This window comes from Podarcis vaucheri (genome assembly GCF_965113315.1).
Source record: "Podarcis vaucheri genome assembly, chromosome: 3".
Classification (NCBI taxonomy): domain Eukaryota; kingdom Metazoa; phylum Chordata; class Lepidosauria; order Squamata; family Lacertidae; genus Podarcis; species Podarcis vaucheri.
In genome coordinates, this window is record NC_138761.1 from 50,963,019 (window position 1) to 50,985,669 (window position 22,651).

The 22,651-nt window shown below is 43.1% G+C and overlaps 1 protein-coding gene and 1 long non-coding RNA gene across 4 annotated transcripts in view; one reads left to right on the forward strand and one right to left on the reverse strand.

The window, feature by feature from the left end:
- Positions 1 to 7,764: 7,764 nt before the first annotated feature.
- LOC309529283 lies at positions 7,765 to 22,499 on the forward strand. The gene is made up of 2 exons (XR_014218152.1): positions 7,765 to 7,976; positions 21,314 to 22,499. It is a non-coding gene; the product is annotated as an uncharacterized lncRNA (long non-coding RNA).
- The window catches only part of ERMARD (ER membrane associated RNA degradation), a 31,901-nt gene continuing 24,936 nt past the window's right edge, over positions 15,687 to 22,651 (reverse strand). For 2 of the 3 annotated variants that reach the window (XM_082217101.1, XM_082217103.1), the window contains 6 exons: positions 20,982 to 21,065; positions 20,385 to 20,464; positions 19,615 to 19,743; positions 18,625 to 18,834; positions 16,680 to 16,793; positions 15,687 to 16,189 (listed from right to left, as the gene is read on the reverse strand). In XM_082217101.1, the coding sequence (XP_082073227.1) occupies positions 16,027 to 16,189; positions 16,680 to 16,793; positions 18,625 to 18,834; positions 19,615 to 19,743; positions 20,385 to 20,464; positions 20,982 to 21,065 (780 nt within the window). In that variant the 3' untranslated portion in view covers positions 15,687 to 16,026. The remainder of the gene's footprint in view (positions 16,190 to 16,679; positions 16,794 to 18,624; positions 18,835 to 19,614; positions 19,744 to 20,384; positions 20,465 to 20,981; positions 21,066 to 22,651) is intronic. The other variant, XM_082217102.1, reaches the window with a different exon arrangement.

Below are 22,651 nucleotides of genomic sequence, written 5' to 3' on the forward strand. Positions count from 1 at the left end.
GATAGATGATAGATAGATAGATAGATAGATAGATAGATAGATGCTAGATGATAGATAGATAGATAGATAGATAGATAGATAGATAGATAGATAGATAGATAATAGAAATAATATAAATAATAATGACCTGGCTATAATGTAGTTTCATTTCCCTCCTCCATTTCTAGTCTTGTGAAACATGTAAGTGTGGAAATGATTAAGTGCCCCAAAGGCAGAATCATAGAATTGTAGAGTTGGAAGAGACCATGAGGGTCATCTAGTGCTTGCTGTGCTTTCGAAGGGAAAAGTGGGCCTTGGAAGTGTGACTTGGTCAAGGAGTGAAAATCAGGCAGACAGAAATAAGAGATTCCCATTCCAAATTAAGCCCTTTGGACAATCTGTTTGTGCACCACCTACTAGCCGATACAGCACAACTGCTTTAGTTCTGAATGGGGGGGGGGAGAGAATCAAATTAAAATGTGGAGGATGGACTAGCCAAATCAATAATTCAGAAGGGTGGATAAATAGCATGCAGTTCACATAATGCTACACCATTAATCATGTCATACAATTAAACTATGGCAGCATATTGAATTTTTAAAATTATTATTAAATTGGACCACACAGTTTTAGGGCTTGCCTATCAACCAGAAAGGGAAACCCATAGCCTGCTCTTCTTCTCTTTACAGTAGTCTGAGCAACAGAAACCAGAAGCTTTTCGAGCATAATGAATATACAGTGCTACCTTGGTTCTCAAACTTAATCCGCTCTGGAAGTCTGTTCCAAAACCAAAGCGTTCCAAAACCAAAGCTGGCTTTCCCATAGAAAGTAAGGCAAAATGGATTAATCCATTCCAGACTTTTCAAAACAACCCCTAAAACAGCAATTTAACATGACTTTTGCTATCTAACGAGACCATTGATCCATAAAATGAAAGCAATAAACAATGTACTGCAGCCACACAATCAATCAATCAATCAATCAATCAATAGCTGAACTGGGTTTCACACAGTCACAAAAACAAACCAAAAAAGCCACAAAAATGCAAAAGAAATAGCAAAAACAGACAGACCTCAGTGTAACACTCAAAACAGAAGTGTGGCACTCAAAATGGAAGCATGGCACTCAAAATGGAGCACGTTCGGCTTCCGATAAAGGTTCACAAACCAGAACACTTACTTCCAGGTTTGCAGTGTTTGAGTTCCAAGTTGTTCGAGTACCAAGGTGTTTGAGAACCAAGGTACCACTGAATGCAATACATGCTTCTAAAGTCTACTGAGCACATTATTATTAAAGGCATATAAGCCGGTACAAACGGATAATGCTGACAGCCTTAAGAAGATCCAAGTCTAATATGTGCTGAAGGAGGCATTCAACTGCTTCATCTGTTGTCCAGCTTAAGACTCAGCCCACATGCACCACATTTTGTGGTGGGTGGCAAAAGAAAAGAAAAGAAAAGAAAAGAAAAGAAAAGAAAAGAAAAGAAAAGAAAAGAAAAGAAAAGAAAAGAAAAGAAAAAGAAAAAGAAAAAGAAAAAGAAAAGAAAAGCAGCATTTCTGGGGCTGCCCTCTGGCTTCTTGGGCAATAACTAAGTCCAGGTAAGAGCCAGAAGGAAATCTGAGTGTCACCTGGTCCAACCTGCTTTTCAGTGCAATCCCCCTGACAGATGTTTCTATCCAGCCTCTGCTTAAAGGAGACCTCACCACCTCCTGAGACAGTCTGTTCCACTGCTGGGCAATAGCTCTTACAATTAGAATGTTAACCATTAGGATGCTGCTGCTGTGGTAAATACAGTTTTTTGCACCAGCTCAGAGACACTCTCCTTTCTGCTGTTGACAGACTGAGCCTGACTGACATCAAGCTTTGTGGAAAATCTACATGAGGGGTCAGCAAACTTTTTCAGCAGGGGGCTGATCCACTGTCCCTCAGACCTTGTGGGGGGCCGGACTATATTTTGAAAAAAGTATATGAATGAATTCCTATGCCCCACAAATAACCCAGAGATGCATTTTAAATAAAAGCACATGTTCTACTCAGGTAAAAACACCAGGCAGGCCCCATAAAGAACCCAGAGATGCATTTTAAATAAAAGGGCACATTCTACTCATGTCAAAACACGCTGATTCCCAGACCATCAGTGGGCCAGATTTAGAAGGTGATTGGGCCAGATCCAGCCCCCGGGCTTTAGTTTGCCTACCCATAATCTACATAGTCAGATCTTTATTTAGTCTTCAAATAAGAGTTAGTCTTAAATGCTACAGCAATGGCCCTGCTTCTCCACCCGCCTACCCCTTAATCGAGGGCATGTCGCGCAGTGTTGCTAGCGGTATCCTAAAAGTACGTAAGCTGGTTCCACTTCTAATGGAAAAACAAATGTGTGCCCCCCCCCCCGCCCTGCCAAAGCTATTTCCTGTTGTTCCATTATAATGGTTACATTCAAACAGGTCAGTTTCTGAAAGCTGAGCTCAAGATGGCAAGGGCAGGGCTGTTTTTGTTAAGGTTTTTTGAAAACAAAAAAAACTATATATATCATGAATTAATTATTTTCTGCCATGCTTGGCTGTATCAATTACCAGATCCTCAATAGGAGAGCTGCCACAGCTCTGTTACCATGTACGCAGTAATAGCTCACTCTCCTGTTGTTCCCTTTGATCAGACACAGGTGGATGACAAGCCTAATACTTGTCTGTTGAAATAGGTGCGCATTGTTGTCAGGGTGATTATATCTAATTACGTCCCCGTTAATTATCAAACATGATTAATTATAGCAGAGCCACTTTACTTTAAAGACGGGTGCATCTTCCAGATGTCACACTGCTGCTTGCATGGTACAGTTTTCAAAGGGTTTGTTGGGTTTTGTTTTGTTTTTGCAGTGTACCCATTGGAGAGAAATAGAAGAACGCATGATAAACAGCAAAACAATTCACTGTTATTCATTTCTACGTCTTTCCCACCAGTATAGGCCACGGGGGAAGTGAATTTTCTAAGATTTAAAAATGCAACAAAAGACCCCCTAGGTGAAACTCCTAGGCTTCCAGAATGTGCAGGGGTTTGATTTACACGGAACAGTTTGACGTTCTGCCTGATCAGGAGTACTACGTAATCCAAATGTCAGTACATTCCTGCAACGATAATTTTAGGCAAGGCAATGCTAATTACCTCATTTATTTTATCACTAAAATATGTGCCTACTGCAACCATAATTTTCTGCAATGCAAGTTTTACACAATATGTACCCTTTAAGAAGCACCTTTGGCAAGGAAAGGAAGGATAGAGATTTACTAATTAATTAATTAATTAATTAATTCTGTCCACACAACTGAATCATCTGGCAACTGCTTGGCTATGAAGCAAATTGCAGTGCTCACTGAATTTGGGAGGGGGGATTTAATCCTACTGTTGCTACTGCTGGTCAGAGCCAGACCTCATTTTATTCCATTTTATTCCTCCCTACTGCATCTTAAAAAGCAGAGACATCACCTTGCCGACAAAGGTCCGTATAGTTAAAGCTATGGTTTTCCTAGTAGTGATGTATGGAAGTGAGAGTTGGACCATAAAGAAGGCTGATCGCCCAAGAAAGGATGCTTTTGAATTATGGTGCTGGAGGAGACTCTTGAGAGTCCGATGGACTGCAAGAAGATCAAACCGATCCATTCTGAAGGAAATCAGCCCTGAGTGCTCACCGGAAGGACAGATCCTGAAGCTGAGACTCCAATACTTTGGCCACCTCATTCATGAGAAGAGAAGACTCCCTGGGAAAGACCCTGATGTTGGGAAAGATGGAGGGCACAAGGAGAAGGGGACGGCAGAGGACAAGATGGTTGGACAGTGTTCTCGAAGCTACCAGCATGAGTTTGACCAAACTGCGGGAGGCAGTGGAAGACAGGAGGGCCTGGAGTGCTCTGGTCCATGGGGTCACGAAGAGTCGGACACAAATAAAAGGTTAAACAACAACCGCCTCCTTATAGATATTGTGTCAGGTGGCTTTGCCCTACAACTGGGGCCCCAACTGCTTGTTCTTTGATCAACAGTTTACCTAGAATCCCATGAACTGTCAACCTGTGTTTGTAGTTTTTGCGGTTATGTTTCATGTTAGAACCATCACAGATTGCTCACTTCATGGGTGAAGAAGATGTAGGGCCTGAAAATCTTAGAATTGTAAAGTTGGAAGGGGGCACATGGGTCATCTAGACCAATCCCCTGCAATCCAGGAATGTTTTGCCCAGTGTATGGCTCCAACCCACGACCCTGAGATCAAGAGTCTCATGCTCTACTGACAGAACAGCTCCTAGAAGGAAGTCTAATAACTCATTGGGGTTTATTTGGATAATCCTTGCCCTTCAGTGTTCAACTTGAAGATGCAATTATGGAGATAGATATAGATATTTTATTTTAAAAAGAAATAAGAGTATACTGTATCTTTCCTCTTTAAAATCAGTCATGCAATCTCACCTGGCAGGGGTGGTGGTAAAGGTAAAGGTACCCCTGCCCGTACGGGCCAGTCGTGACCGACTCTAGGGTTGTGCGCTCATCTCGCTCAAGAGGCCGGGAGCCGGCGCCGTTCAAAGACACTTCTGGGTCACGTGGCCAGCGTGATGAAGCTGCAACTGGCGAGCCAGTGCCAGCGCCACACACAGAAACACCATTTACCTTCCCGCTATAAAGCGGTACCTATTTATCTACTTGTACTTAGGGGTGCCTTCGAACTGCTAGGTGGGCAGGAGCTGGGACCGAACGGCGGGAGCTCACCCCGCCGTGGGGATTCGAACCGCCGACCTTACGATCAGCAAGTCCTAGGCACTGAGGTTTTACCCACAGCGCCACCCGCGTCCCCAGAGGTGGTGGTACTTACTCTGATTAAAGGAGGAGTTTGTAGCAGGGGACATTGTGTTTTGGCATTAACTGTTTTTTTATAAAGCAAGAAATACAGAACTGAGGCTTAAACCAGCAGCGGATCTTCTTTTTCAGTCCAGGAGCCACATTTTCCAGGAGCCTTTGGAGAGGGGTGTGTGCCACATGTCGGGGAGGGAGAGAGGTAAAACTGGATAGAGCAACAGACACAACTCTTACCTTTGAACAGTAGGCTAGTGTCAAGAGATTTCTGCACACAGGCACACACTATTTCTCCCACCAGGTGAGCAAGAGGATACATTCCAGCTGGGCCAAAACTCTCAAGGAAGTTATGGAGCAGGGCCAACAAGGAGGAAAGTCTTGAGGGCCAGACAGACATTATTGGAAGCCTACAACTGGCCTCTGGACGTGAGCTTGGCCTGAACCCTGACTATCTTTGGAAATGCGACATTATGGTGGTGGCCCAAAGGGCCACAATAAATGTGAAAATGTGTGCCCCTGGAAATCCTTTAGTGCCCTTCTAATAGAGAAGTTATGGTAACCTGTTGCTTTATGAAAATGATGATTTTGCAAGTTGCCGCCCCCCATTGGGGCAGGAATACAGCTAATATGTGAATCACAAAAATACAGCTGAAAGCGAGAACATAAATTGCTACATGGTGCAAATGGCTACATGTAACACAGGTTCCCAACATGCATACTAACACAATGTAACAGAACAGTGGGAATCAGAACTGAATCAGCATAAATTGCCAGCGCTTATTGAGCATGTGTATTAAACATGAAATGTGGTAATGATTGGTGGAAATTGAAATGCTTTGTTTGAAACTTTATAAATACCACTGCCTGAACCATTGGGCGGCGTTGCGGTTTTGCGGAACAATCCGACTGTAACCTATTGCTTTGCAATAAACAACGCTGGACTCCTAATTCCTCATGTTTCTGAGTTTAATGGCATAGACTCAGGAGATAAGCCATTTTTGGCTTACAACAACATGACAAATAATTTGGCAGACACAACAACAAAGCAGGCGTGGCGGAAGCCTCTTCTTTCTCGTCATCAGTGTTGTCATGAACACCATTTAACAGTCATCTTCTAGCTGAAGATTTGCCGCTAAAAATGGCACACTAAGGCTGTCTGTACCTTTAAAGCACATTTGAAGTGCATTCCCCCCACCCCTGCACCTCAGAGAATTCTGGGCACTGTAGTTTACTCCTCATGGAGTTACATTTCCCAGCAGCCTTTGACAAACCACAGGCCCCAGAATTCTCTGAGGGGGGAGAATGCGCTTCAAATGTGTTTGAAAGCTATAGGATGGGATTCAACTAGAGTCCCGTCTGAGGAAGGCCTGCACAAGGACTTCTGCTCGCACCGTGGGACTATCCCCTTCTCCTCCTCTTAGGTCCCTCAGCCCAAAAATCGGCTCTCAGGGGGTCAGGAGGACCCCAGGAATGGGGGGGGGGAGAGAAGTGGGCATTGTTCCACTTGTCCTGGCACAATATGTGCCTTAGCACAACATTGAATTCTTCTCACAACATGTATGCAGTCTGAGTAAAGCATCAAGCGTTAAGGGAGTCTTTTGGTGAGAGTGCTGATTTCCTCCTTCCTTGCACATCCTACCTGAAGAAATCACACTCCAGCCCCCCTCCCCCATAATAGTTTGGAGTACTGGAAAACTGTGATTTTCCCCACAGTGAATAATGTGCAAGCTGCCAGAAAGAGGTTTGCACCGCCCTCCGTAGCACGCTGGAGGGGGTGGGGGACATTTTGCTATTTTGCAACCACCACCAAGCGAGCCTCGTGTGTTGCACTACTTGTGCAAATGGCAGTCGACAGCAAAAGGGCCTTCATTTATTTTCTTCTCGTTTTTGAGAGATGAAAGGCACCCAGCTTGCCACTGCCCATCAGACGCAAAACATGGCACAATGCAGAAAGATGGGGAAGGCGCCAAGTCTGCATTCAGCCTGCCTTTGGCTGGAACAAAGCTGCCTGATGCAGATGTGTATGGGGACATAAAGAAGCCAGTGATGATTCCACCGAATTAATTTCCCCCGAATGAAAACGGCAACCAAGGAGAAAAGACAAGGCAAATTACCAACGCTAATCACAGTCTCTTGCTTTTACTTTCTTCCCCTTTCTCTTGTATGATAATTATGATAATTAACAAGCTAACAAGCTCCTAGTAAAAACAGTTCCTGGTTCTCAATGTATAATTAATATTTACGTTCATAACAAGCTTCCATTTATAGTATACTTAAGAGAGAAATCCCCTCAGAGGACGCACATTACAAATGCTACTCACATGCTTGATGCATTTATTATTTTAGAAGGAGAAAAGCTGGCCTGATCTGCCAGTTTTCAGCATTTTCAAGAACACACATCCCTTTCTCTTGATGTCATTGCATTAAAGCATTAGCATAGTTAATACATTAATTATTATTATTATTTTTTATTAAATTTCCGTACCACCCTTTATCTGACGATCACAGGGCAGTTTACAATATAAAAACACAAAATATAGTAAACATAACAATAACCCCCAAGGCCATCGATTGTTTATTTAGCCAAAGGCCAGGAAGAAGAGGAAGATATGAAGGTGGCAGGCAAGCCTCCCTGAGGAGAGCATTCTACGTATGGGGCGCCAGCGAAGCTTCTGCCCAGCTTAGGAAGAGAGGTGTGAGGCTCTTATGGGTCCAAGATCCATCCTGTCATCTTCACAAAGCCCATCTGGCTTTTGGAAGGAGGCAGGAGGGCTCTAGCATCCTGTCAGAGTCCTGGTACCTCCTTCACAAAGCTTGGGAAGCTTTTGACCAGCTTAGGGAGGCACGATGTCCATGTGCGTGACATCAGGACGTCACAATGTCACATGCATGACATCACCCCACCCCCTCGCAATCTGGCGTCTCTGGCCCTAACTGTCCCGCTATGAAAAATTTCACCACACACCACTACTGACACTTCTCTATCCAATAAAAAGAAGTTATCCTATCTTTCTAAAACTGAAGTGTGGCAATCCAATGAAGTTGAATGTGGGTGGGGGAATCCAGGACAGGCAAAAATAATTCATTCATACAGAACTATGGCACAAGGTGTGAGGATGGTCACCAACTTGGATTGTGAATACGTTACCAGCTGTAAAACACAGGTAGGCCGTTCTTTTTCTCAATTCCACTAAACCTTTTTTTTTTTTTTGAGGGAAATGCAGTATTTCACACAGGATAGATGTGGATTGTGGCTAACACTGGATGTAGAGTAAATGAGGTATGTACTCAGCTTTGGAAGGCTTGGAAAGTAGGTTAGACAAGTTCATGGAGTCCTGGTACCTCCTTCACAAAGCTTGGGAAGCTTCTGACCAGCTTAGGGAGGCACGATATCCATGTGCATGACATCAGGACGTCACAATGTCACATGCATGACATCACCCCACCCTACCCCCCTCGCAAGCTGGCGCGGATGTCAGTGTGTACCAGCCACCCTGACTGTACTAGTTCCTGGAGATCCACAGTGATAGAGGGTTATTGTGGCCATGCCTTGCTCACAGGCTTCCCACGGGCATCTATTAGCCCACTGTAGGAAGCAAGGGACATGGGTGGCGCTGTGGTTTAAACCACAGAGCCTAGGACTTGCCGATCAGAAGGTTGGCGGTTCAAATCCCCGCGACGGGGTGAGCTCCTTTGCTCAGTCCCTGCTCCTGCCAACCTACCAGTTTGAAAGCACGTCAAAGCGCAAGTAGATAAATACAGTGGTACCTCGCAAGACGAATGCCTCGCAAGACGAAAAACGCGCAAGACGAAAGAGTTTTCCGTTTTTTGAGTCGTTCCGCAAGACGAATTTCCCTATGGGCTTGCTTCGCAAGACGAAACGTCTTGCGAGTTCTTGCGAGTTTGTTTCCTTTTTCTTAAAGCCGCTAAGCTGTTAATAGCCGCTAAGCCGTTAATAGCCGCTAAGCCGCTAATAGCCGTGCTTCGCAAGACGAAAAAACCGCAAGACGAAGAGACTCGTGGAATGGATTAATTTCGTCTTGCGAGGCACCACTGTAGGTACCACTCCGGCAGGGAGGTAAACGGCGTTTATGTGCGCTGCTCTGGTTCGCCAGAAGCGGCTTAATCATGATGGCCACATGACCTGGAAGCTGTACGCCGGCTCCCTCGGCCAATAAAGTGAGATGAGCGCCACAACCCCAGAGTCGTCCGCGACCGGACCTAATGGCCAGGGGTCCCTTTACCTTTACCTAGGAAGCAAGACTCTGGATCAGGTTGGGCTTTGTTCAACTCCAGCAGTGCGGTTCTCATGTTCTCAAGTAATTTAAAGCAATAAGGAGAATAATATCATGGTCAAAATGGGAAGTAAAGTCCTCCTTCTAATGCTGGTTAATAACATTAGGTGAAATACCTTCCTGCATTAAATGCTGGTATATAAATCTCAGTCTTGTCAGGAGAAAAAGGACCAGCTGTTCCTTGACTCCTTCAAAAGCATCAAGAAGTCCCCTGCCTATAGTGGGAAAGGTAATCAATAAATCAGCCCATGCAAGGCCAAGATGCTTTTTCAAGTGTGCTTTTGTGTGCGAGAAAAATGGGATTAACTTTCTTCACCAAGTCAAAGCAATACCTTTGTCTAAACGTAAGCATAATTTGGAGAGTAGACCCATGGGAAAATAACTCAGATCAGATGCAAACCCCACCTAGTTGTGTTATTAAATGATTTGTCCTTGCTTAGAAAATGACCTTTTAATAAGAAGAAGGTAGAGCACTAACGTGCAGATAAATTCTCTGCAATGATTAAAAGGATGTTGAGAAGGGGCAGCAGGTGAACAGATGATAATGCTGCGAGTTATGGTACTGTACACATAGTGGCGCACCGTCTTAGGCAGTTTATCTAGTAGGCTATTGTGTACACAGCAAGCCAAAAAGAGAAACATTAACTAAATTGCAAGATTTGGATCATTTGTCTTATCGGCAGATGGGGGAATAGGTTATCTTCTGAGCGGGGCACACCTGCTCTCCTTTGTAAAACTGTAATCATGCCATTACAGGGTGCATTGTGGTTTCTTGTTTAAACGTTCTGTGGAGCGTGCGCGCACACACGGCATCATGTCAGCACAGGGCAGGGCACACACTTAGTGGTGGTGAGGAAGAAGAGGAATCTCTCTATTTAAGTTTAAGATGGGGTAAGGAAGAAGTAAACATGGTTCATTGTTTGTTTATAGGTTAGTCTTAGGGGTTCCTAAAGTGTGGTCCATCAGTTTCACTCAGTTGGTCCGTGGTGAAAAGTTTTGCTATTTTGAAAAACACTTCAGCATCTAGCCTGATAAACAGGCAGAAAAATTGTTAAGTGTTCCACTGAGATCCTCAGTAATTTTAAAGTTATAGGGTGGGAAGGACTTTGGGAACCACTGGGCTGGTTTTCAGTCCTAACCACATCTTCCTAGGAGTAGGCCCCATTGAACTCAATAGGACTTACAACTGAGTAGACATGGTTAGGCTAGCTCTGTTTGCTATATTTTCATGGGACGAGAAACCAGGAAGTGAAATGGAATAGCCAAGAGAGGATTTGAAGGAGTGAAGATCTCAGTGAGGTTGGGTTCGTATGGCCATATTCCCCTGTGAGGGTTTTTTTAAATTGAATATACATTCTAATTTATTTAATGATATACTGAACTCTGATGATGCCTCTGTCTTGTCTGCATGATTGATAGAGAGGGGTGTGTGTGCATTTAGATAGTATCCTGCTATATGAATGCAAAAATTCACATATATTTCTCTGTCCACTGGCATGTGGTCCCCATAAGGCTGCCTAGCTGGGAACCTGGCCCTTAGGTGGAAAAAGGTTACCTGGCAGCAGCTGTCCAGGATTTTAGGAGAAATCCTTTCACAGCCCTACATGGGGATGCTGGGGATTGAACTGGGAACCTCAGGTACCGTACAGAGTTACAGTCATTCCCTCACGTGTGAATAGGCCTCAGTCCACCACATGGAAAATATTGCCCCAGAAAAAATGTCAGTCTGCCTTCTGGTATTAGCACAATGACTGATGGTTTTGCCGGAGGCCTAGCTCAGGAAGTTATTTCAGAGATGGATACATTTTTATCAATGGTTTTATTTTCTTTTTACAGTTATAACCTACCTCCTCCCATTTGCCTGGGACAGCTTGCAATCAATAAAACAATAAAGTGCACAATAAAAGCCAAACAGTGTCATTAGAGAGTAAGAATTCCAACAATATCTACAGCCTTTCCTCTCCCCCCACTTTTTTTTCTTTTGCTGTTCTAACAGCCGCCTTGAGCGTATTAAAATGGCAATGTTGCATTTGTTCTGTATTGCAGTTTGACTATGGGTGCTGTTCCATTTGCTGTAACGCATCTGATGTGTAATTTTCTCCTGGAAAGGTGGTACATGAATAAATAGGTGACTGGATGGATTGATCTCATTCCCTTTAGAGAAGAGAAGCTTAGAAATGAAGGTCTAATGGTCCAGGCTTTGTTTTTAAAAAATCTTATAAACTAGCAAAGTTCAGAGTTTCAATTCTCCATCCTCCTAGCTAGGGTTTTCCTGATCAAGGGGCCAGTGATTAGTCTGAATTCAAATCAGCCTCCGATGGGAAGAGGACTATATGAGCACCTTACTCAATCCTAAATCTAGGGAGACAAGGCAGGGCCTGAGCCACATCTGCACATTGTAATCATTACTTATTCCCCCCACACGAGCCATTATTCATCCCATGAAATATACCCCATCCGTATTTTTTTTACAACATACGACTCAAGAGGCCAGAGACATGCCATCAATTTTATGGCTATCACTTCTGTAATTGTCCCTCAGCTGGCTCCCCAGAGATGTTTATCATCAGATTCATATATATTTAAGACAAATAAATGGCTAAGTCTTCAATGTTGGTTCACACATTTGCCACATCACAATAACATACATAATAAACCCAACATGGAGGCAGAGGCTGACAATCCCAAGGGCGTTTATTGTTCCCCCTCATTTGTTTGCCACCCTCTGAAGAACACATTTTCATTTAAAACATGAGGGTGGCATCTTTGAATACACCCCACACCATGACTAGCCGAAAGCAGTGTTGTTCCAGGTGATGGTAATAATAATAATATAATAATTTATTATTTATACCCCCGCCCATCTGGCTGGGTTTCCCCAGCCACTCTGGGCGGCTTCCAACAAAATATTAAACTACAATACAGCATCAGACATTAAAAAACTTCCCTAAACAGGGCAGCCTTCAGTTGTCTTTTAAAAGTAAAATAGTTGTTTATTGCCTTGACATCTGCTGGGAGGGCGTTCAACAGGGCAGGCGCCACTACTGAGAAGGCCCTTTGCCTGGTGGTGGGAAGACAGAAGCACGGGTAAAGCAAAACTGAAGCCTAAAAATTAATGGTGTAAACTGTTCAAAAAGCTTTCATTGGGGTTGTTTGTTTTTTTGGCTCACGTCTCTGATCGGCTCCGAGTCCCACGCTATCCCTGCATGACTTTCATTCATTCTCACAGCCTGCTTAGTCTTCATTTCATTTTACTTTTTAATAGTTTTCAAACATAAGACTCAAGTGCAGTAAAATATTTCATCGCCGCCGTGAATTGGTCTCTCAATCTGTTATTGCTTTTGGTTTCATCTGATCTTCTGTACAGCAGATTGAGCAGATCTGCCACCCAAGCTCAAGGGTGGGAGGGCAATGACCTTTTTCTGCTAGGACAAGAGGGAGAAATAGGCATGCTTTCTGCAAACCATGGGTGATGCGAGCCAGGGCAGTCCATCACAAATACTGCTGCTAAAAACAAAAACAAAACAACAAATACTGCTGCTTGAAGCTAGACACATCACTGTGCAACCACCACATTAGCTTGCTCTTAGGATCCAGCCGTGCTGTAAATATTAAATAACACAATTCTGTGCTGATGAACAGCCAGCACAAAACCAGGGATTTCCTTTGGACTAACTGCACTGAATATACAGCCAGAGTGTTTCCTAAAAATAGTATCCACTTGCAAAAATAGGGACCAATTTTTTGCTGCTTTATCTGTTGTGTTTGGGGTTTGGGAATGGAATGGGAAGCGAAAAAGAGAGACTTCGCTAGAATTTTTGAGAAGCTTTGCTGCTTATGTTACTGTGTCTCACCTGGAAGTGCGGCTGGTGGGAAGCTGTGGACTGGGGCAGATTTTGCTTTCTAAGTCTGGCACTCTTCCACCTGTTACTTTCTGTTCTCCTCAGTTCACTATGTCATAGCAGCAACGCCCTTCAGACTCCCTAGGCCATGGGTAGGCAAACTAAGGCCTGGGGGCCAGATCCCGCCCAATCGCCTTCTAAATTGAAGGACCTACGTTGGCTCCCAGTACGTTTCCGGGCACAATTCCAAGTGTTGGTGCTGACCTTTAAAGTCCTAAATGGCCTTGGTCCAGTATATCTGAAGGAACGTCTCCACCCCCATCGTTCTACCCGGACACTGAGGTCCAGCTCCGAGGGCCTTCTGGCAGTTCCCTCACTGCAAGAAGCCAAGTTACAGGGGACCAGGCAGAGGGCCTTCTCAGTAGTGGCACCCGCCCTGTGGAACGCCCTCCCACCAGATGTCAAAGAGAACAACAACTACCAGAGTTTTAGAAGACATCTGAAGGCAGCATTGTTTAGGGAAGCTTTTAATGTTTGACGCACTATTGTATTTTAATATTTTGTTCGAAGCCGCCCAGAGTGGCTGGGGAAACCCAGCCAGATGGGTGGGGTATAAATTATTTATTGTTATTATTATTATTATTATTATTATTATTATTATTATTATTATTCTGGCCCATGGACGGACGGTCTGGGAATCAGCATGTTTTTACAGTTTTTACATGAGTAGAATGTGTCCTTTTATTTAAAATGCATCTCTGGGTTATCTGTGGGGCATAGGAATTTGTTCATCCCCCCCCCCAAAAAAAATATAGTCTGGCCCCCCCACAAGGTTTGAGGGACAGTGGACCGGCCCCCTGCTGAAAAAGTTTGCTGACCCCTGCCCTAGGCTCAGCACCTTAGCGCATCAGAACCAGTCGTGCTGCCCTAAATTTGCTTTTGCTGTGGAGGGAGCCTTGGACCTATGTGAGTATTGCAGTGCTTTTTCAAAAACAAGCAATGAGAAGAGAAAACACTTGGCCACTTCATAATGTCAAGTGGCAACACCGTGAATATTTCAGACACGTTTCTCCCTTGCACACCACATTTTTCCAGGAGGGTTTTGCCCTCAAACACCTGAGTGGTTGAAAAATGTTTTGAATTCTTAGCGCCGCTTTGGCAAAAAGGGCTCGTGTGTGGGCTTCCGTCACCTTCACATTTGTTATTTACCACCATACTTTGCCTCAGGAAAACGGTTCCTGAATGAAGGAGAGCAACCAATATCAAAACAGTGAGTTTATTTGCTTATTACCTTGGGCACTAGCATGTTGCTTTTCCACCTGAATGGGGAGGACAAACCCCTAGAGAACGCAGGACATCAGCTGAGGATGAAGATTCAGAATAATTTTTTTATACCTGTGAAGGCTTCAAGAGCCTTAAAAAAAAACAAAAGCGTGGGGTTGCAAAAAAACCCTGGTGGGATTGCTGAAAGGAGGCATGTAATACTTGCCACAGAGATGAAGCAGGAGAGAAGGTTTGTGTTGGAGCCAGGTGGAAGAACAACATGGCTGTGTATTTGCATAGGCTGATATTCAACTGAGTTTTACTCAGAGGAAACCCACTGAAATTAATGGACACAACTAAGTTGGGTCAATTAAGTTCAATAGGGCTGCGCTGAGCAAAACATAGTTGAATACCAACCATATGAGTCTGACCACGAGGGGGACAGGAGCTAGACATGTATAACTGGGTTTGCTTGCCGGGAGCTTATATGATGTGACAAAGCATTATCCCACACTTCCCCTCCATGTCACTTTCCTTAATGGAAAAAAGGTCTGGTCTTTGGGTAAAAGTCAATTTGTTGCACAAGGCCTCCCGGTCTACTGTAATTGCGCAACCTGAATTTGATTGAATTCCACCCAAACACAGCTTCCATCTGGAAGCACCCCCAGTTAGCTTTGTATATTTGGGAATAGGCATGGGGGAATCTAGTATTTTAAGACAGTGGGGGGAGGGGAGGGAGAAAAACTGCTTCATAAAGTCTGAGAAATGCTTGATTAGCACTTTGTTAGAAAATGAGATCATCTCGATTAAGTGAATATTAGCAAATCATCTAAGTCAGGTTGACACATTTTATTTATTTCTATTTCAGCTTTCCTCTAAATGGCCCACGGTGGTGAACATAGTTCTTCACCCCCTCCCCATTTTATTCACCAAATGACCTTGCAAGGCAGTTTAAGTTGAGAGAATATTATAGAACATAAATTTCTGGCAGGGGAAAGTAAAAAATGTTTGAGAGAGAAACGTGACTTGATTTCTTCCAGCACAAGAAAACAAAAGAAATTGAACATTGTGGTATTCCATTTTAAATTTGCAGGGGGTTGGGAAACATCTCCGTGAGGAAGGTCTATAGAACGTGAAGAAGAATTTGTCACCATTTGGGCAGGAACAGATGCAAAGGTGAAAAACTACACTGTTATTTAAGTTATGCAACATTGCCACCTTGTGCTTATTCCTGTTAATTGCAGCTGTACCTTAATAGGCAAGATATATGACAAAGCAGGATTTACAAGGCTATCTGTCAACAGGCTGTAAAAGAGTGAACCTTTCCTTTGGTCAACAGGAATTAAACTAATATTGAATTTTAAAAATACAAAATCAAAATTTTAATATACTAATCAAAGAGTGGAAAAAGCAAAGAGGGACAGCATATGTCATGTTTGCCTTCTGATGGTACTTCTTTTCTCTCAAGGCAAGATAAAAAACAAAATCAAGCGAGTTTATTAAGAGAATTTAAAAATGTGTCTTACACTCCTCTTAGTTGGCAGAATACATTCAAGTTATTATAAAATACATTGCAGAACAAATGAACAGTACCTTGTGAAAAAAGAGGAGTCAGGCTGATTCCCAGTTCTGGCTCGGTTAACATGTTCTTGGTCCACAAAATGTGATTATTCATCCTAATGGGAAAAAGACACCTCCTGCAGACTGTTGTTGATTGTTAACTTTGGGCAATGTGAACTCAGGACAGGTGTAGAAGCTGGTCAGACATGTCCATTAAACTTAAAGCTGTAAAGGTCTAATGAGGCATACATTCATTAGGAATTAGCCAACTGCACAAGCAACTGCTGCTTCCCTAAGAAAGTTCTGATTTTTAGCAAAGCGTTCTGCGTTAGCTCTGTCGCTTCTTCCCATTTATTTTTTTCCGGGCTTGTGTAAGTCACCAGATTCTCAGTGTACTTCAAGATCACCTTTAGAAACCTGTGTGGAAGAGGAAATACAATTGTGACACCAAAAAGGAAAGCCTTTTTCAAAAACCATTAGACATTAAAATATATTGTCAAACTGATGCTTTCCCTGGAAAATCCATCATTGCATCACTTTGCAGTTGCAGAAAGACATTTCTGGACCACACTGCCCCCTTCCAGTGGCTGCAATTTGTAAAGGCAGGGAGGAAACACCCAGTCATGTTAAATGCAGTCACGCATTTAAAGCAACATCTTTATTCCAGGTCCTTTTGGAAGCCCGAACAACAACTAAGAGGTGTAGTACTGAGATACTGGTGGTACCACCTTCTTCCTGCACCAGAATGCTGAGAGGTGTAGTGAAGAGTGCTGCCAGCTCATTCCTCATATTGCATCTGATTAAAGAATGTCAAGGATTACAAATCACTAGGTGGAAACAGTCAGATAATAATCAGTGGTTGAAAGGAGCTTTGTGTATTACTTGACTAAAGCTAGAATGTACTCACTTTAGGTAATGTTGATATCCAGGAGCATTCTGTTCACCAGCAGTATGGACATGGATTAGTTCCAGCGTAATCAAGATTAAAATTAGTTGCAAGACTGGAGATAGAAATTTAATACTAGAAGAAGAAAAAAATATTTGAAAACAAAAGCCTTAGGAACAATCTAGCCAATGAGAAAACATATTGCTATACTGTTCTTCTTGATGTTATTAATTCATTGCCCCATGAGGAGTCTCCAAGCAGCTTACAAATTTTAAGAGCCTAAAGTAAAAAATGCGATAAAAACCATAAAAGACTCTATAAAGCAGTGACAAGCATATAAGTTATACTTTTTATGTGGTGCTGGAAGGATGTTAATGTCAAATAGGTTAAATGGATTAAGTGAAGGTTATGTGAGTCTGCAACACCTAGATCAAGACACTTGGCCAGGAGCATAGCTGTCAAGTGTCCCTTATTTGAAGGGACAGTCCCTTATTCCAGCGCCATGTCCTGCTGCTGTCCCTTATTGATGGATGTCCCTTAAATGTCCCTTAAATGATGCCCCTTAACTTTCAAAGGAAGCAGCTCCTCTCCCTCCCTCCCTGCCGGCCAGGGAGGAGGGAGGCTCCAACTGTGTTGCTTGGCTGTCTTGCTTACCCAATAAGAAGTCTAAGAACGACTGGGGGGGTGTGGAGCTTGCATGCCTTGTGTGTGGCTAGTTAATGCAAGCTGAGGGGTTTTTTGAATGCTGGACGCCATTTTGTTGCACGTGCTGCTGCAAACTTTGCAGTGCAAAGCCAGGCCAGGGAGCCATCTTAAGTTGAGGCTGCATAGGCCTTGTGGTGCATGTGATTCAGATTCTATTTAGTTGAACCTCTGGTTACAAAGTTGGTTGGACAGTGTTCTCAAAGCTACCAGCATGAGTTTGACCAGACTGCAGGAGGACAGGAAGACTGGAGTGCCTGGAACAGGTGAGGCTGCAAGTCCCTTATTTTGGTTGCTGGTCCCTTATTTTCAAATCTGTAAATTGACAGCTATGGCCAGGAGAGATTTTCTGCTGTTTGCTAACTGACTCTCTTTCTCTCTCCTCAGATCTCTGCCTCCTTGTATCCCTTTAGCTACTTTCACTAAGCTTGCCCCCTTATCCTGAACATTTGTGCCTGCCTATCTGCCCTGGAGATACTTTCAGCATCAGTCAGAAACACAGAGCAATACTTGCAGAACACAAGCTTCATTTATTAGCTTATCTCTGTGTTATATATATTGTGTAAGAATCTAGACTACATCAGTTGCATTTAGGCCCCATCAAAATCAATGGGACAGGATAGTCATGACTCAAGTCCCACTTTCATTTTCATTGGGATTAAGCAAGTCTGGATGTAGTCTTTGTGATATACATATATATGCACATAATAATAATAATAATAAATTTTATTTATATCCCGCCCTCCCCAGCCGAAGCCGGGCTCAGGGCGGCTAACAACAATCAAATAAACAATCAAATAATCATACATTCTAAAAATATTTCATTATAAAATTAGTTAAAATCAAATTGATGGCAACCGATTAAGCAAGATTTTGTGCAGGTTGCCAGAGGAGGGGGTCAGGCTGCGCCCTGACCAAAGGCCTGGCGGAACAACTCTGTCTTGCAGGCCCTGCGGAAAGATGTCAGGTCCCGCAGGGCCCTAGTCTCTTGTGACAGAGCATTCCACCGGGTTGGAGCCGCAGCCGAGAAGGCCCTGGCTCTAGTTGAGGCCAGCCTAACCTCTCTGAGGCCTGGGACCTTGAGGATGTTATTATTTGCTGACCGTGTATATGAATACAGATCCAGAATATTATGCGCACTCATTCTGTCTATTTCTCGCTCTCTCATAATACTTGAGATCTGTTTAACAAATTGTTTATTTTAAAAACATTTTCAATTACATGTTCACTCCCATTCCTTCAAAAGTAAAGAAAAAAAACCTACCTCCTTCTCATGCGCAGATAGTTGTGCCTCTGGCGTGATCTCAGTGATTTGTTTGTCCACTGCTTGTACCTGGTTTCACAAGTGGAAATGACTTGACATGACACTTGGTGGCACTGGTTGCTTATCTGACGAAGCACCACGACAATCTCCAGGACAGATCGTGGGCAGAAGAGGACATGAACATGCTTGCTGCAGAGATCAGCCAATAACCTAAATCACAAAATATACCATTTCTTCAGTGCTCTTTTAGCTGCCGTAACACAGAACTAATGTTCAGCCTGATTGCCATAAATGCAAGCTAATTCTAGTGCAAACTACATCCATGGGCTATAAAAAGAGGCAAACCGATTGTTTCTTCCAAATTAAAGAAATTTGAATAAATTATCACATTTGCCTCTTTTATAATGGGTACTGTTTGCCATTGATGGCAGCTAATTCCACCTGCATGATCTATTCCATCTATATAATCAGATAGAATGTTGGGGCTTGAAGGGCATGCTAAACTGTGGCTAATCTAAAGGGACATGGGAGCTTCCAATCCCCTCCTTGTGGCTATGCTGTGGAGAAGGAGAAGGAAGGGGGAGCATGCAAGCTCAGGGATGCTGGGCTTATTCTTGTAATGCTAAACTGCGGTTTACTGTCATAGATGAATGTAGCCAAACCATAGTTTACAATCTTTGTTTGGAGGGATCATTAAAGCCAGTTTGCTGGTCCAGTTGCTATGGCAAACTCTGACACACCAAGAAGAGTTCTTGTAAGCTCTGAATCTGAAGTATGTGAAGGAAAGGATGAAGCATGTGCTTGAAGGACTGGAGAACAGAGCATCTGAACATGGGCACTATGGCTCATACTTATCTCATGAGGCAGTCCCTATATTTAATAGAAATGGAACTCCAGAGCTGACAAAAAGCATCACCAAAAAGTTAAGTCATAGGACTACAGTGTACTTTCAGATTTGACAAAAAGCAGTGAAAGTGTTACAAAACTTACTTCTCAGTTATAACCTCCTCCACAGGATCACCTAGAAGTCTGATACTGTGAGACAAGTAGGGTTGTAGTTGAGATAAAATATCGGTAGTCGCAAACGTACAAGGAACGTCATCAGTATCTTTTCCTGACCTTAAAAACAAAAGAAAACCAAGGTATTAATGACCACTCTCAGAATCTTATTTGAGAGCACTTCAAATATGTATTTCTTAGAACAAAAAAAACTATCGAATAATTAGTAATTCTATTTTTGCGTGACCTCAAATCAACTAATATATTCTTGGGTGTGTTATCCTTGGTTATCTCCCAAATTCTAAGATGATGAAATCCTAGACTGTGATGCTGACTGAGGTGGTAGCCTAGTTTCTTTGTTTTTTTTTAAAAAAAGGTTACACAGTCTTGCTGCTTTAACTCACTCAACATTTCCCTACCATGGTCACAGACGGGGGTCTCTTTCAGCATGACAGGTTGGGAGCCCCAAAATTTCTAAATGTTTGGATGCATTGTCTGTTGATACGATCACTTGCTTTCACAGTGACCTGCCATGAGCCCTCAAGATAAGATGGGACAGACAACCCAAACACATACATATATGCAAACTAACCAAATGTCTTGCTCATCAGTTACCTCCACATTTTAATTCTTGTACAGCAGTCTAGAATTATGCAAATAGGAAGAAGGGTTTGCAAGAAAGCATAGATTGAGAAATTTCTCATCTGACACCCCAACATACCCCTCTAACCACAAAAAGGAGCAGGAGAAACAGGCATTACCCTCCAATTTCTTGAACTTGCTCTTCAGGCATTCTAGGAAGAACAGACCATGAATGAATGCTTTTGATGCACTTCAGTACCTAGAAAGTGAAAAAGAGATCTATAAACAATTCCCCTCCCTGGCTTTTTAGGTAATATTGAAGCATACAGTATGAAGAGATCAGAAAGCCTCATTCTGAGAGCTTTGGTTCTTAGGATTCAGCCCAATGCTTTTATTTGCCCTTGACTTTTTAGCAGACCTTCCTATATGCTATGAATCCATTCCTGATTAAACTTCTCTGACAGCCTATAACTTTCAACTGGGCTCTTTTGGTGTTGTCAAACAGTGATTTAGCACACAAACCTCTTCTGTATGCACATGTTTGAGTCTCCTACTAACTTTGACAGGACGGTTGAAAGTGCATCCCCCCCCCCAAAAAAAAAAATCTGGAACTGTACTTTACCCTTCACAGAGCTCCAGTCCCCAGGACTGGGGAAAGCAATGTGCTTTAATTGCATGGTGTGGATGTGACCAATGGCTATTTTTCAGTCTATTTAAAAGCTCAAGAGAGATAAACTCACTACTGAACGACAAAGATGATGATAAAGGCAATGTACCTGCTTCTTAAGTTGGGCTATTGGATGAAATTGGGAACAATAGCAATCTGCACAGCTCATAAGTGGTTTTAGGAATGCATGTTCCTGGTTTGAAAATGCGTGTTCCTGGTTTGAAAATAAATTAAAATTCATAGTTAAAATGTTAATATATTTGGATTATTTTCTGTAGATAGTACTGCAATCAATTCCACTGAGGCTAACTGTAGTGTACTTAACAATGTTAAGGTATTGGATGAAGTTGGATCCAGACTTGTGCTCACTGGAGTTCTGCTTTTGCTGGAGGAAATGAGGGGTGAGAAGTGATCTTTGTTGATTCCTCCTTTCCCCTGTAGACCCCTGTACCCCTGAAAAGCATGGAAGGCGGTGTCAAGAATCAATGAAAACTGCTCCTCTTGCTCCAGTGGGAAGCCTTTGCTGGATTCTAGTTCTCTCCATGGATACAGGAACCTTTCCTGTCAGAGGGAGCAAGTCTGGATCCAACCTAGGATGCTTTATATACAAAAATATATAAGAAAACAAAGGTATCAACTACTATGCACTGCCCTGGATTCTGATGAAACCTACACATGCGGATGAGTGGTTTGCAACGCGAGATTCCTCCTTCCTGTGACCAACCATGTTTGGAACAAAAATGGACCTAATGCATCTGTGACTGGATCTCCCTTGTTTGCTTTGGAAATAACTTTTCAAGTAGGTATGGGTGGGTTCAGACTTTGGTCAGACCGAGGCTGTTGGGAATAGTTAACCCTCCCCCCCCCCATTTCTCCCAATCTAAATCATCCTTGTTATTGCTGCGGAAGGGCTAATAGCTGGGGGGGGGGGAGCATGAGTGAAAAGGGTTAAAGATCCTATATCCCAGGCCCATTTTGATCGTAGATCTGTTTCAGTATTTACAGATCCAGTAATATAAGCCAGAATGAATGGATGAAGAGCAAGCTGAAAAACCCTGCATGCTAAAGAATAAAACAAATAAAAACCATTTGAAAGAAATATTAGGACAGCAGAACAGGGATAGCTCCTATCTTTCCAATGTTAAGATAGCTTACATAATGTAAGATATCTACAGTATGGTCTTCCTCAATTTGCTGCCCTCCAGATGTTTTGGACTACAGTTCCCATCAGGCCACTGGTCTGGAATGGTAGCAGCTGTAGTCCAAAATATGTGGATGGCACCAGGTTCGGGAAGGTTGGTCTACACTACAACTGTAGCTCATTGGCCACAATCCAAAGAGGCCCATGCATGTATCCAAGGCATTTCTTTAGGGAAGGCTTCCTCCCTCCATATGTTTTTGGCCTACAACTCCCATGATCCCTAGCTAGCGGGACCAGTGGTCAGGGATGATGGGAATTGTAGTCTCAGAACATCTGGAGGGCCGAGGTTGAGGAAGCCTGCTTTAGGGACACAGAGGGATTGCCGAGTTTCTCTTCTGGAAGTAGCTCCTCATACAAAATCAGATTCTACTCAGGAGGGTCTCCAGACCTTCCAAAATAACGTTTTAGGGAATGTGACAGGCTAGTTGTAAAAAGTGGAACCGTGCATGGCACTGTGGATCCTGCTCACTCTGCCCATAAAAGAAAGGCCTGTAAGTCATATGACAGAGGGATAAGATAGTCTTCAAATCCAGATCTTTCTGGATTTTGGGTATAAGGAAGCATAGGTTTAACATAAA